The sequence below is a fragment of the Odontomachus brunneus genome, unplaced genomic scaffold (genome assembly GCF_010583005.1).
Source record: "Odontomachus brunneus isolate Ranch 3 - 2012 unplaced genomic scaffold, Obru_v1 Obru_scaffold_171, whole genome shotgun sequence".
Taxonomy (NCBI): domain Eukaryota; kingdom Metazoa; phylum Arthropoda; class Insecta; order Hymenoptera; family Formicidae; genus Odontomachus; species Odontomachus brunneus.
The window spans coordinates 715747-729961 of NW_022639621.1; the positions used below are offsets into that span (position 1 = coordinate 715747).

Below are 14215 nucleotides of genomic sequence, written 5' to 3' on the forward strand. Positions count from 1 at the left end.
TTTCTTTTTTTTTTTTTTTTTTGTTAAAAGCGCGACGTGCGTGCCGTTTACAGCTACAACAATAAAAGGCACGCGATGACTTGCGACTGTTAGTCCGATCGAAAAGACTGCTGGTAGAATACTCGATACGTTCTACTAAACACGGCGGGAGGATTTATTGCTGTCTGGAGAAAATGATTATGCATCCCTAATGGAGAGAGAGAGAGAGAGAGAGAGAGAGAGAGGGAGAGACAGAGAAAAAAGAAACGTCGATGAAAGTACAAGATCAGATATGATGACCTACAAGCGGAGTCGATCTAATCTCCTAATCGAAATTGAGTCTCTAATTTATCGCCGGGGAATGCGGCGTTCTAAATTTGCCGGGACGTGTAGATTCGTCGGAAATGGTAATAATGTAATTAAATTAACATCATCCAAGGCTTTAGAGGCAAGACTTTCCGATTTCGAACGGGACCTCTTTGCGGAGGTACCGTCAGTTGTTCCTCTGCGCGAGACTACACACACATACACACACACACACACACACACACAAAAGTATACTGCATCCAAATAAATGTTACTTGTTTCGAGTATTTCATAAGTTTATATAATTACAAATCTATCGAAAGTTTATCAGATTTATTTAAGATAAAACATTCTGAATATTCTAATAAAATTTAACTAGGAATATTAAATTAAAATAAATTCGGTTTGCCTGCCACTTAGAGACGAACTAACTTTTCCTATGTTAAAGTTTTATAGTATTCTTACAAAGAGGATGAACTCTATTTCTAAGTACGTGATAATGAGTTTCTTCAAGATCTTTGAGTATATTTTCAGACTATTATCAAGAAAATATTCTATCATTACCGAAAAGAAAGAAAGTAAACTGTCGCTTTTCTCTTAGCAGCATGATATTTTTCTGCGTGTAATCTCATGCGACGCGAAATAAAAGTTAACAATGAACAGGAATCGTGACTGCGATATAGTCATCGTTTAATGAATAATTTACATTTTCTACGTGCTGTCCCGCGTACTGAGCAGCGCACCGACATACGACAAGGAAACCGTTTCGATAGCATCTCTAGTGCGTGCTCCCGACTCCTGTGGCATATAAGTAAGCGCCATTCCACTTAGCGCAACATCGCAATCGCGAATCTTCACGGCCGTTTGCTTGACTTTTCCGTCCGTTCAACTCGCGCGCAGAGATATCGCGAATTTCGGTGATTGCGCGCGACGTGTATCGCGCAAGCTGTCGTTAAAGTCGAGAAAACATCATTTTATTGCTAAGAAAAGCTCACTTTTCTTCTTTGAAGTAAAGCTTGTTCTCAACAAAGAATATGCCTGTGATAACAGTCTTAAAATATACTCATCGCAAATTTGAGAAAAGCCTATTTTATCGTGTATTTAAAAGAAGAATTTATTCTCTTTACAAAACTATCATAAAACTTTATATAGGGGAAGGTTGGTTCAACTTTATGTAGCAAGTAAAAGTAAGTAATATTTGTTTGAATTTATTATTCTTGACTGTGAAATGCTAAATTTACTAGGATCCAGAATGTATTTTGAATAAATTTAATACTCGTGATGAACTTATGATAGATTTGTGGATATACGAATACTTGAAACAAGTAACATTTATTTGAATGCAGTATACATTTTTCTGTGTGTAGGAGAGACATAACTAAATGGCCAGAGGGATATGTCGTTCATATATTGTTTCTAGTAGTATTTATCTTGAAAGAGATATTGGATATACAAAACCGCGAAATAGTCTTTCTAGAACATAAATGTTTTTTTTATTAAAATTGGAGTAACATTATAGAGTTAAGAAACACAAAAATTTGCATCAGTGAATTTAGCAAAATGAATTTTCGAGCTTCTTGAAATTTTGTATTAATATTCACCATTGTGAGTGAATAAAGTTAAGCGACGTGTTATTAGCTAGTAAGAAGTTACTTGCAAATGTATGATGATTATTATCCGTTTCGGATAATAAAAGCAATTTTCATTCATGAAAGAATTGATGTCGAGGATATGAATATGGATAGGATATGGACGGACGAGATAAAGTTGGTTTATAATTAAGGGCTGGCTAGAAGACTGAAGATCTCTCACGGAGACTCTCTGGAACTATTAATTAGAATGCATATTTGATATGTGGCCTTCTTATTCTGCGTTATTGAACTCGATTGAACAATTCTGAACTCGATATCAGGACAAGATGGCCATGTTGTTGCATTTTTGTATTTTGGTTATAAAATGAAATATACAGGTATTAACACATAGAAGAAGGTTGCCTCTATCATGTTTGTACAGTTAGTTATAATCAGTTGCCTGAGAAGTTGTTGAGTAATTTCGAAATTTTGAAGTATAGGACATCTAGTCCCGGTTTCCTCTACATTAACCAGAGTGATTGATCGATGATTTCACTTAAGCGTTTGAAATTACAGGGTTATACGCCGTGTGTGTGTGTGTGTGTGTTTTCGATTGATTAACTGCGAATTTCCGGTTAATTTCAGTGTTATCAATCAACAGTTGAATTTGCGACTATAATTGCGTATCGATTGATATGCACGCGAGCGCAAAGCGGAGTGATAACCTGGGTATAATTTCGCTGAATAACCGAGTGCTTGTCTTCACGTAGAAACACGTGAGATTAATTCGTTGTTCATGCCGTGTAACACCTCGTTGCGTTTCAATATCACGGACACAAGCGGGTCGTACAAATATTTTCGAAGTATTTTCGAATAACGGTAAGACGTCGGCCGGCCTCTGAAAAACGAATTAGAGAGAACGGCTCGGAGTGTAGCGTGAGAAAGAACGAGACCTCTCGAATAAGACGGCAAAAACAATATCGTGTAAGCAAGAATGCTCGACGTTACGTATCTCATTCAAGCCGCTAACTGTATTTCGTGCTGAACCACATCGTGTCGCAGCATAATGCGCTCGCTATTGAGAACACGCGCTGACATGTACACAAACACGTACACGCACGCACGAAAACATATCACGATAGAGTTTGTGCGGAAATAATCTTGCCTGTCGCAGTCAGTGTCGGGCATTAATCGATGAGAATTTTCTTTGAATAGCAACAATCGACAAATCAATTAACAAATTCATCAATCGTCGTACATAAGATTACAAATAATTTCATCGATTGAAATTAATTATCAATCGAACTTTGATGTGATTGATTATACTGATTACTAATTGATTTTGTTAGTCGATTAAATTATTCTTAATTACATATACACAGAAAAATGTTATTCTACGCTGAGAGAAAAAATATGCAATTAGAAAAATATTTATTAAGTACTAATAACATATTTATACACTCGTGCCAATATAAAATATTTATTGAATAAGGAAATATATTTTATAAATATTTTTTTTTAATTATTTTTTTTTAAATCTCAAGAAATTTTAGCTATTTAAATAAAAGAACTTAGGTATAAGTAAAGAGCTCATTATCACGTACTCAAAAGAAGGATTTATTCTCCTCATTATAAACATTTATCTAAGAAAAGAAAAAGTTGGTTCGACTCTATATAGTTGACAAACCGAATTTTTATTTTAATTTAATATTCTCGATTGAAATGTTAAACTCAGTGGGATTCAGAATGCATTTTAAGTAACTCTAATGCTTGTGATGAACTTATGACAAATTTGCATATTACAAAGCACTACGAACTTACGAAACACTTGAAATAAACCACAAATAATATTTATTGGGATATAGTATACATTTTTCTCCGTGCATGACGACTGATTGTTTTGAATTTTGATTATTGATTTGCCGGTTATTGTAGTCGTGGTAAGTGTTCATCGATTATCGCCCAACCCCGATTGTTGCAGTCCGTCGTATACCAGAGGCGGTCCGCGAGTTTTACTCTCTTCTCGTTACAAACGCGTTCATGTTGCCGAGAACGTACTAACGAACCATTCATTCGGCACTATAGGTAGCCAATTGCCGGAGGTCAGCCGCTAAGTATGTCGTCGATCCTAATGATACGGATTATGCTTGATTTATTGGGCGATTAATCAGATCGATAGGTACACTGTCGAAAATCATTTAGCGGGTATGTCGCGGACATATGAATATGAAAGAGTCGAGCGCGCGCACGCGACGCGGCCAAAGAGGAGAATATCACTTTTCTGTCAATTCGTACGTTCGCGTGAAGTGAATTTACGATCGAAGGTCACATTCGTACGTTGGGGGGAGAAGGGGCAGGGGGATAACGTAACCAAGCGTGGCCGAAGCGTGCGCGGCTCTACGCTAATCGAATATGCCATTAATTAAGAATGAGGAGATAACGAATAGAGCGATAAATTTCACGGCGTATCTACCTGGAAGAGCGTGAAAATAGTTCGCTCTGACCGCCGGCAAACATAATACATACACAATTAACGATTACGGAACTCTCGCACTGATTGGCACGCGCCCGTCATCTCCTCCCGGTTTTCCGACAATCGTGACTGCGGCGTTCGTAATTATCGAGGCACCTGAGCGCGTCGTCTAATGAATTCATTATGAGGCCTCTTTTGCGAGCGGAGCCATCACGGCTGCCATACTTCGCGCGAAAATGCGCTGTACTACCGCCGATCACCTTGTTATTATGATGTCGCGCGATATTGCCAGGCCTGCCCGTCCGTGAAACAGCGCGCGTTTAAGCGAAGAGCCGCTGCGTCCCGGCTACTTAAATTGCCTCCCCCTCCCCCCTTTTAGTGAGCGAGTAAACGATCGTTCCGTTTAGACCACGATTAAAACGTTATGAATATTGACATTATTGAAATTGGAATTAACGAGCTGCGCCTAAGAGACATTTCGCGATTAAACGAACATCTGGTTTCGGGCTCTTAAATATATACACGTATATATTTAAAATCATCCTCTGAATACATTGGGAGAAAAAGTATCTAAAAAATGAGAAATATTTATTCGATGAGTGCTAATGACGCATTTATACGCACTGGTATACATATTTTTACATCTAGAAACAACTTCTTTCAGATAAGAAGATGTATGTTCTCCTAAAACCGTTGCTTCTCATGAAAGCAATTATTTATTCTGTTAGGTTGATCCATAGTCCCGCGTGCGGATTTTTGTCTAGTTTGCGTCACGATAACGGCATGTTAATATTAAGAGAATAGTTGGCCATCTATGCTTTAACTCTTTAACATGCTTATATGTCACTTTTCTTTATACAGTTTTTTACGTTTTTACATATTTTTCAATAAGCCAAAATGACTCTAATTACACATTTAAGTTGCTAGTACACTAAGTATTATATAAAAACCATTAAAGTCATTTTGGCTTATTGAAAATATGTAAAAATTGTAAAAAACTGTGTAAAGAAAGGTGATATATGAGTATATCGCTATGACACAAAGGGTTAATAATTGATCAGAGCATTTGTGGTGCAAGTAATGATAATGTTTAAAGAAGCACAGTTGTCTTTGTTACGGCCTGAAAATTTTCCGGTGCATTGTTTTTTTACTTTCGTAAAAATTGTTAGAGTTTGGCTGGAATGTTTCGTCTCACTGATTATTATCAGTTTCGCTCATTACAGAATTCCCTTCACAGTATAAACTTTATTAGAATCATTTTAAACATTTTCTTCATCGAAAAAGCTCAAGAGTTTTTCGTGAGAGAGGAATTATAAAATCACGCGAAAAAAATGGCTAAAGATTTTCGAAGAAAATGGCGCATATATTATTGATTAAAATTGTTTTCAACAAGTATAAAATTCACTTCAATTTTGTTTAAAAATTTTGACATATGGATCAACCCAATATATAAATGAAAGCATTTAAATAAATATTTTAGTATTTATCGAATAAATATTTATTATTTTTTAAATATTATCTCTCAGTGTACATATTTAATGTAGATAATGTTGGAAAGTGTCGTATAGAGGAAAACGTCAAATTCTCATTTGTCAAAAAATAGAAATTGTACATTACAGAGTTCAGTTTGAAAAAAAAAGGATTTTTTCGAATATTTTGCAACATAGTCTTTAATTTCTAAGGCATGTATTTATAGCAGTTTAAAAACCAACTCTTCCAACATGACTAAATATATAAAAGTGCATGCTTTACTTTTTAAAGGATCACTAATAGATACGTAAATATACATTGCATGCCGAAGTCATATTTCTGACGCGCGCCAGATGAGTCACAAATTTGTGGCACGTAAATTTTTCACTTCGTCTCGCGAATGCGATTGTCTCGCAACTGCGGCTGAATTGTTCGACTCGTAGCGAGGCGAATAATCGGAACGGGGTCACTCGAAGAGGGGTTCACGGGTATCTACATTGAAAAGTCAACGAACTGAAATGCTTTTAGAAGATCATCTTTTATTAAAACGCGATATACCTCACACATTCGATCAGCGTCGGATACCGAGAGCGGATCCACCACGTGTTTTACGTGTTCTTTGAACGATTTACAACCCGAGCTGATAACATTTTAACTGTGTCGTCATTTGTTAATTGCGGAACAAATTAAGGGACCTTCGTCAAGCGAAGGTCAGTAGAATTTCTTACAGCTGAATATTTGCTGAAAGAAATTCGAAATAAAAGATCAGAATTCGTTTAGCGATTACGAGCCAGGTTACGATAACTTATTCATATATTTGTATAACGTATGCAAGATCGTAGGATAACGCGTGACTATTTTTCGACTTATTTTACACTTCCATCGATGATCGTGTTAGATTCCTGTTGAGCAAGTCAAGAGACTTTCGTTGAGCGAGAGTTTCATCGGCGGATATTCGCAGTTAACTCAAAATCGAAATTTAAATACAGATCATGACTGCTTGATCTCTTTAGATTCGATCAATTGCCACGGAGAATGAGAGTCCCTCAACAAGGGGGACTCGCGCTAAGACAATGGCTGACTGGGGACGATGAAGTAGTTAGCAATTTTCGCGGTGTGTGGGCCCGCGCGTGATTGTCTCGATCGTTCCTGCTCGCTTCGCCACAAATTGCACCGACGAACGATCCAAGAACAAGCGAGACGCCCGACGATCTCGTTGAAGAATTAAAATCTCATCAGGCGTTTCCCCGAAAAGAGAAGCGAGCGTGTTTGTGCGAGTAATCGAGAGAGGAATGGGAGGATCTCAAGGATCACAACGCGGCAGGTCACTTCGACGCTTCGAGCGGGGAGACGTCGTCTCGGCGAGAGCGATTCGGCGTTTACAACCGCGCGTAATTGCATAAGCGACAATGTATAATTGCGGTCTTCAACGGCCGGATTTCGCGCGCCTAGGGAAATATCGCTGGAAGAATAGGGGTGTCGGGCGCGTCGTCACTCTCTTTGTGTTCGCGCGTAGAAACTTGTTCGCGACCATTCAAACAGGACTGTAGGTGCTTCCCGCCCTGCGCGCACCTTGAGAATTTCTCGCGAAAGCACACAGTTTGGGAGTAAAAATCCCACGGTCCGCGACAGAAAGATCTTCGCGCGAACCCTTCTTTCAATTTCTCACGTCGGGACCCCATAAATCCGGCTTTAGGCGCGCGCGCGTGTCGCGCGATTCGTCCCGCGTCCCGCGTCGTCCTCGTTCGCGCCATTCTCATGTGATTTATCTCGTGTGATTTATCGTATTAATGGCTTAATGAAATTTGCGACGTCGTGAAGCGGGAATCAAGCGACGCAAGCGATGGTGGTGCGCGATTAGGACGAAACGGCCTCGTTTCATGGTGTAGGCAAGGCGAAGCGAGCGCGCCATATGCGCGATCCGACGCTGATTACGTCGCAATTAATTACCGGCTATTAAAAGCCCAGTGAGATCTGGTAAGTATTGTTAATTGGGAAATAAACTGTGCATCGCGTATCCTCAATCACGACGGCAGTAAACGTATAATCGTCGCGATTGCCGATCGTCCTAATTTACGTCCACTTTATCGTCCTCCTAATTTATACCTCCGCTCCGCGCGTTGTTAGTGTCGTTACGTTTATTACGTTTATATGCAAATTCTACTATTGTCGATCCTGGATCTTTGCCCTTGGTATTGAAACTCGTACGTCCGCACGCATCTAATCTGGGAGATCGGAGAGAGTAGGAGAAATCGCAGTTCGAATACGAGATCATACGAACAATGAGATATTTTAATTCGCAATTTGAGCGACGGCGGTTGTATATATTCATTGCGCGAATCATTGCTTAATAGAGGGATAATTTCGCCGCGGACGTAATAAATTCAATTCATCCTTGTAATATATCCGTCAGAGAGTATGAATCGGAAGTTTCCTACAAGCGAGAGCTAATCCTTCCCATAAAACGCCGCAACGCAACGAGAGTAAGATGCATCGCGAGGTAATAACAGAAAAATAGGGAAGAGTGAAGTATAAGGTGGAGATCAACATTCTTGGACACTAATTACACTGATACTTCACTCTAGACATTCTTGTTTTGCTTTAGTTGTTTTTAGAAATATTTAAACTTTCAACATAAAATACACATATACGGAGTGTTCATCGTAGTGATATCCATTACTTTTTTATCATTTGTAATGATCGGACAGTTCTGGATGCAATTAATCTGTTTTAAACGGCAATAAGATGCAATAATAAAAGTTTCGGAAATGTTATTTTTTTATTAAAAAACTGAGATTATTTTCACTTTTTAAAATAAAACCGCATCTTTTCTTATCCGTGGTATTATAAAAAGGATCAAAACAAATTTAATAGTAACTTATAATGTTATTTTTATTAACATTCAACAGTAGAAATAAAGATAGAAGATACGATAATATTTGGAATACAGTGTAATGAATAATGTTAGGCGTGCTTAGTACATTATCTATTACACATGTTTAATTCATTTTGTGCAACACAAAGTTCCATCTTTAGTAAAAGAGTTTTACATGTCGCATCAATTAGCATACTTTGGATTTATGTTTCTGCTTGCTTGTGTTATACGTTGTTGAAATTTTTTATTATTATTTTAATGTGCTCTTTTTGCTTGAAAATAAAGTAATAAAGATAATATGATTCCATTTAGAAAGTAAATGTTACGATTGCGATAAAAAAACGCCTTCGGAATTTTTATTGTTGCATTTTATTGCCGTTTAAAAACTGATTAATTGCATCTGGAAGTTTTTTCTGTTCAGTCTCTGCTACAGGATATGCCGTTCCGGTGAACATATCCTGTATTCAGTATATATATACATATTCTATACAGAGAGAACGATTTGATTGAATCAAATAAATACTTCTTTGGAACAGTCCAAACGAATTTTTTGATTGATCGAATAGAATTTTGTTTGACGCAACAAAAATATTTATTTGCGGCTTAATTTCAAAGAAATATTTTTGTTGTGTCAATTAAATAATTGTTTGGACTATTCCAAAGAAACATTTATTTGATTCAATAAATCGTTCGATTCAATATTCTCTCTGTGTACGTTTCAAAAGTTTCAATATTTGTATTTGAAAATCGAAACTCTCTCTCTCTACAAAAACGTTACGGTCTTACGGTCATCTGATGGGCAACGTTTGAGTCTGAGTTCGCGCGTTGAGCGCTGAGTCGCGCAATTTGTAACTGATCGCAGAGCAGATTATTTAATTGCGATACGGCGATTAGTCGGCGATTAGTTAATCAAGGAATGAATCGCGCGACACGTTCGATGACTCGCTCAGGGCATTATATCGTCGCGGCAGCTTCGGACGCCGCGGTTAGGATTCCGACTCGGCGGCCTCCGCGATGCATACCGGGCCGTCATTATAGACCGCGGATCGGAAGTTCGTTATGACTGAGGTGAGAGGGTTTCGTTAAGGGCCCCGGCAGTCTCGTTACTCGCGGGTTCTCACGCTGCCCGACGCGTAACGCTGCATTCGCGCGAGTCCTTTTGCGCAACGCGCGCTCCATGTGGACTTCCAGACTCGTTCGTACGAGCAAGTTTTAGCGACGATTAGCATACTTAATTAGGCGCGTCAGTCCCGCTAACTCGTCGTTTTGCGCGTTATATGTGCCCGGTCGAACATCCGAAGCGACCTATACGGGGCCCTTTATGCACTCGCAGTAGCGTAACCATCACCCGGAACTGTGCGCGGGGCCGCAAAGAGCTCTGCGCGTGCACTTCGCGAAGATAAGACCTGGAGGAATTGAGACGGAGTCGCGCGCGTCGGGTTGGTTTATCTTGCGATTATAAACGACCTTCATCTAGGTACGCGCGCGACGACTTCCGGAATTAACTCAATCGCCGTAAAACCGGTAGATTAAACATTTTTCATTGTAGCGTTGAGAACCAAGAGGGATAATTTCCCGATGTAGCGTCTCCTTGCAACCGCGCGCTTTTAACGTAATATGAATTTCCACGAGTCGCGTGTAATTAACGTGTAATAATCCGTATCTTCGGACGACCATCTTCGACGAGAGAACTGAACCTGATTTCTTCTCCTTGAGGAGATAATTTATCTTCTTTGACCAAAAGGAGCAACAATATTCGGTAATTTTGTGTAGAGGAAACTGCTAAAAGAATATTGAATTTATATTATATTTGGATTTTAATTTTGAATATTGAATTTATATTATATTTGAATTTTAATTTTGAATATTGAATTTATATTATATTTGAATTTTATATATACGTATATTTTTATATACGTAATTAAATAATATATACTTGCATTGAAAAAATTTATAATTATTTCTGTACAGAAATGTATTTATTGCCTGCAACTCTTGCACACTTTTTTGCTTTCTTTTTTTAATAAGATAAAACAGGCGAATTTTATTAAAAAAAACTATTTCTTTTTTCTAATTTTTTAATTTCTTTAAAATGAGCTAAAAAATTCAATTGTCTGAAGATCAAAATTTTGACTCGACTTCGACTATAATTTTATAGGAAACTTTCATTTCTTTTACTGGGCTATTGTAAACATAAATTATGTAAGAAGGTATGCAAAAGCTGCAGGCAATAAGCGCTGTGACGTCATTTCTGCACAAAAAATTACAAATTATTTTTTAAATCCAACTATATCATTTTTTACATCTACAAAATTCAAATATGTTCTCTCAGTAGATTTTTCCAAACAAATTCCCAAATATTCTTGCCTTGTTAGGCTCCTGAAAGAGTAATTAAAGATAGCGCTCTTCAACGACAAGTTGCGTTCTTCTCAATATTCAACCCGTCGTTATTTACAACTGCTCGTTGCGCAGTCTCGCGAACAAGCCCGCGAGGAGCCGAAAGCGCGGTTACGCCATTGGGCACGCGAAAGGACCATACAGCGAACGTAAATCGGAGAGTCGAGAGGAAGAGGAACGAGATCTGCCCCGTGAGTCGACGACTCGCGCACGAGGATGCGAGCGTGCGAGAGATTAAAACGAAAAACTTGGCCTCCCTCCCAGCCTCCCTGCCCGCGCGCTACCCTTTTTTCCTCGCTGCGCCTGAAAGAGCGTCGTATTCGGCTGTGGAGAGGATACCGGGTCGCCTGCGGCGAGTTCAATGGGTGCTCTCCTCTCTGCCGAAGCCCTTTGCCGAGATTGAGGGGAAGGTGCGCGTCGATATATCGCGTATGTGTGTGAATTTCGGTGAAACTTTCCTCCTTACCCTTCAACACATACACACACACTCTCTCTCTCGTTCTCGCTCTCTCGCTCATTTACTTGTTGCTTCTCGCTGGTAGGAAGAAAACGGTTCCTTAATCACAGCCATATTCATGGACCGTAACTTCCGTGTGTCAGACCACGGCTAAATTGGAGATCTGAATTTTACACCTCGACAGATTCCCCCTTTAGCCGACCAAAATAGCTGTTTAGCTGCGCTCCCGTGATTTATGTCACATCCGTCTGCTGTTATACTAATATATCGCGTACTGATATTAATTCCCATCTTTCTTCTTTTGCTCAATATCGATATACATGTGCGCGAGTACCTTCGCGATAGTCATTCCGGAGTAAAATCGTTTGAAGAATCTTGATGGACTTGGAACCTTGTAACTGTAACCTCGAAGGTAGCGCGTGTCTCGCGTGGGGAGTGTAACTCCGCGCGGCTCGACTAACGCAAATTCGATTAGCGATACGCCTCGCGAGCATGTCGGTCTTGTTGCGAAGTCGCGGCTTCAATATTTCATCGTTTGAGCTACTTCCAGTATCGATCCGATCCTGATGTTCTGCATGAATTCTGACGCTATATCCATCGGTCAAGTACTCGCGGCAGGTCATTAACGAGGACTTTGCCAATCCTTCGATTGGGCCGCTCTTCACGTGGTAACGAATGGATTCGTCTGACTGCGAATCGTGCTGCTTTCGTTTGCTTCTTAATTATCCACGCCTGTGAAGCCCGTGGATATCAAATTACCATGTTAATGAGTGCGAAAAGTCATCACAGCGTGGCTGCACCTTTTTTTATGAGAATCGCGACCCAAAAGAGGAATTAGCAAATGAACAAAAATGCAGCAAATGAGCGTTATAAATAAGATAACCAGATTATTTCCCAGCCTCAAATGCGGGACGTTTCATAAGTCTGTGAATGGGGGTGGTAAAAGATCACTGAAAATTATTTATATATGTATACATATTTAAAAAAATATTTTATTTATAAACACGTGAAAAATAGTTTGATAAAAAACTGCTGTATGCAGTAAAAGTGAAAACTATTGCTAAGATAAAATTTTGGTTATTTTTACTTAAAATTAAGAAGAAAGAAAAGCAAAGCTATATTGCCTCTTTATCAGAGCTGTGAATTTCTTGAGAAGGTATTTCTTTCAGTATTTAAAAAGTCCTCTGGACCGGTATAAACCGGGACAGTTTGGCCGAATCCGGGGCGAATCAGCGTTCCGGATAGCTTTAGAAGAAATCCGGGACAAGGTGTAACAAACTGGGGACTGTCTCGTGAAAAACGAGACGTCTCTGGTCATTATTAGAAATAAATTATGCGAACGGTCATCTCATTACTTTGAAGACGTAAAGAGAATGATGTGACGTACCGTAATTTAGCCGAGGTATCCAAGCAAGATAGTTTAGGCGCGATCTAGTGCAAAAAGTGCACAATGATTAAACGAAGTGACAGGCAGAAATGCAGGTTGCACGCGCGCTGACATATAAAATGCGAAATTTAGCATCTGCGGATGTGTACGCCAGCGTCTCGACCCGCTCCGTCGGTTCTCCTCAGAATGCGGTGCAAAACTATTTATAAATCGTTGAAAATATCATGCGATTGAAACTGATAGACGTCTAGTTTACCATCGATATCGAGTCGCCGTAATTACACTCGACTCAAGCTAAGCTTCTTTCAATCCTAAAACCTGATTTACGATGTTTTTTGCTTCTTGTTCTCTATTTTTTCCTGGCTCAACGTTCAGCAGAAAAAGGTGAAAGAAAAGAAATAGAAAGCAAAAAAAAAACGCATTGCAGATCAGGCTTAAATGAACACACTTTTACGATGACACACGAGCGATTCTTAGCGCTTTCCGTTCGAGATCTTTCTCGCACGGCATATCCTCGAAAGTGATACCGACCTTGAAAGCAGCCCAGCAGGACGATCCCGAGGACGATCGAGACTTGACGACGCATTCTTCCGGCTGTTATCTCCCGATTACCACGACGACGTTCCCGGCGGTGGTGACTTTACGAAACGATATCCTCGCGCCGGCGAAATCCTTGGGCCGTGTGGACGATTATCCTGTTGCGATGCCCTCGTCACCGAGGTCGTGCGAGGAAAGAGGAGGAGGAGAAAGAGGAGAAAAAGGAAGAAGAAGAAAAAGAAGAAGAAGAGGAAGGAGGCCGGAGGTGGCTCGAGGAAGAACGGTGCCGAAAGAGTCCGCGAGGCAGGAGAGGAGGAAGTGCCCTCTTCGACCTCTATCGTCCTTCGAGGTCCACGAACGACTGAGGCGCACGAAGCGACGTCGGTCCGGCTATAGCCTCCCCTTCCTACTTTCACGTGGCGTGCTCCCGTTTCCAGTGGAGGCGCGGACTGGAGAGCCTCTCCATGGGCCATTTACCATTACCATCATCGTCGACGGCGACCGTCAAAAGGAGGAGGTCTGCCGGCCGCGCGCGCGAGAGAGGTGGGGAAGAAACGTACCCCACCGGTCCCGTTCCCCGCGTCTCTCCCTCTGGGCGCACTCCGCCACCGCCGCCGTCGTCGCTTCTGGTGATACCACGGAACGCACATCGCCGACCGGGGAACACCACGTCCGTTTCTAGGCCAGCTCTTCCTCCTCCAGCGTGTTACGTCCTTCTTCTGCTCTTGTCGTTCTCTTCCGCGGCCGCTTCTTCATCCACCTC

The 14215-nt window shown here is 40.3% G+C and overlaps 1 protein-coding gene across 1 annotated transcript in view; it reads right to left on the reverse strand.

The window, feature by feature from the left end:
- Positions 1-13883, reverse strand: part of LOC116851293 (agrin) — a 53883-nt gene extending 40000 nt beyond the window's left edge. Inside the window, exon 1 of the mRNA XM_032830588.1 lies at positions 13447-13883. Within this exon, the coding sequence (XP_032686479.1) occupies positions 13447-13501 (55 nt within the window). The 5' untranslated portion in view covers positions 13502-13883. The remainder of the gene's footprint in view (positions 1-13446) is intronic.
- Positions 13884-14215: the final 332 nt, after the last annotated feature.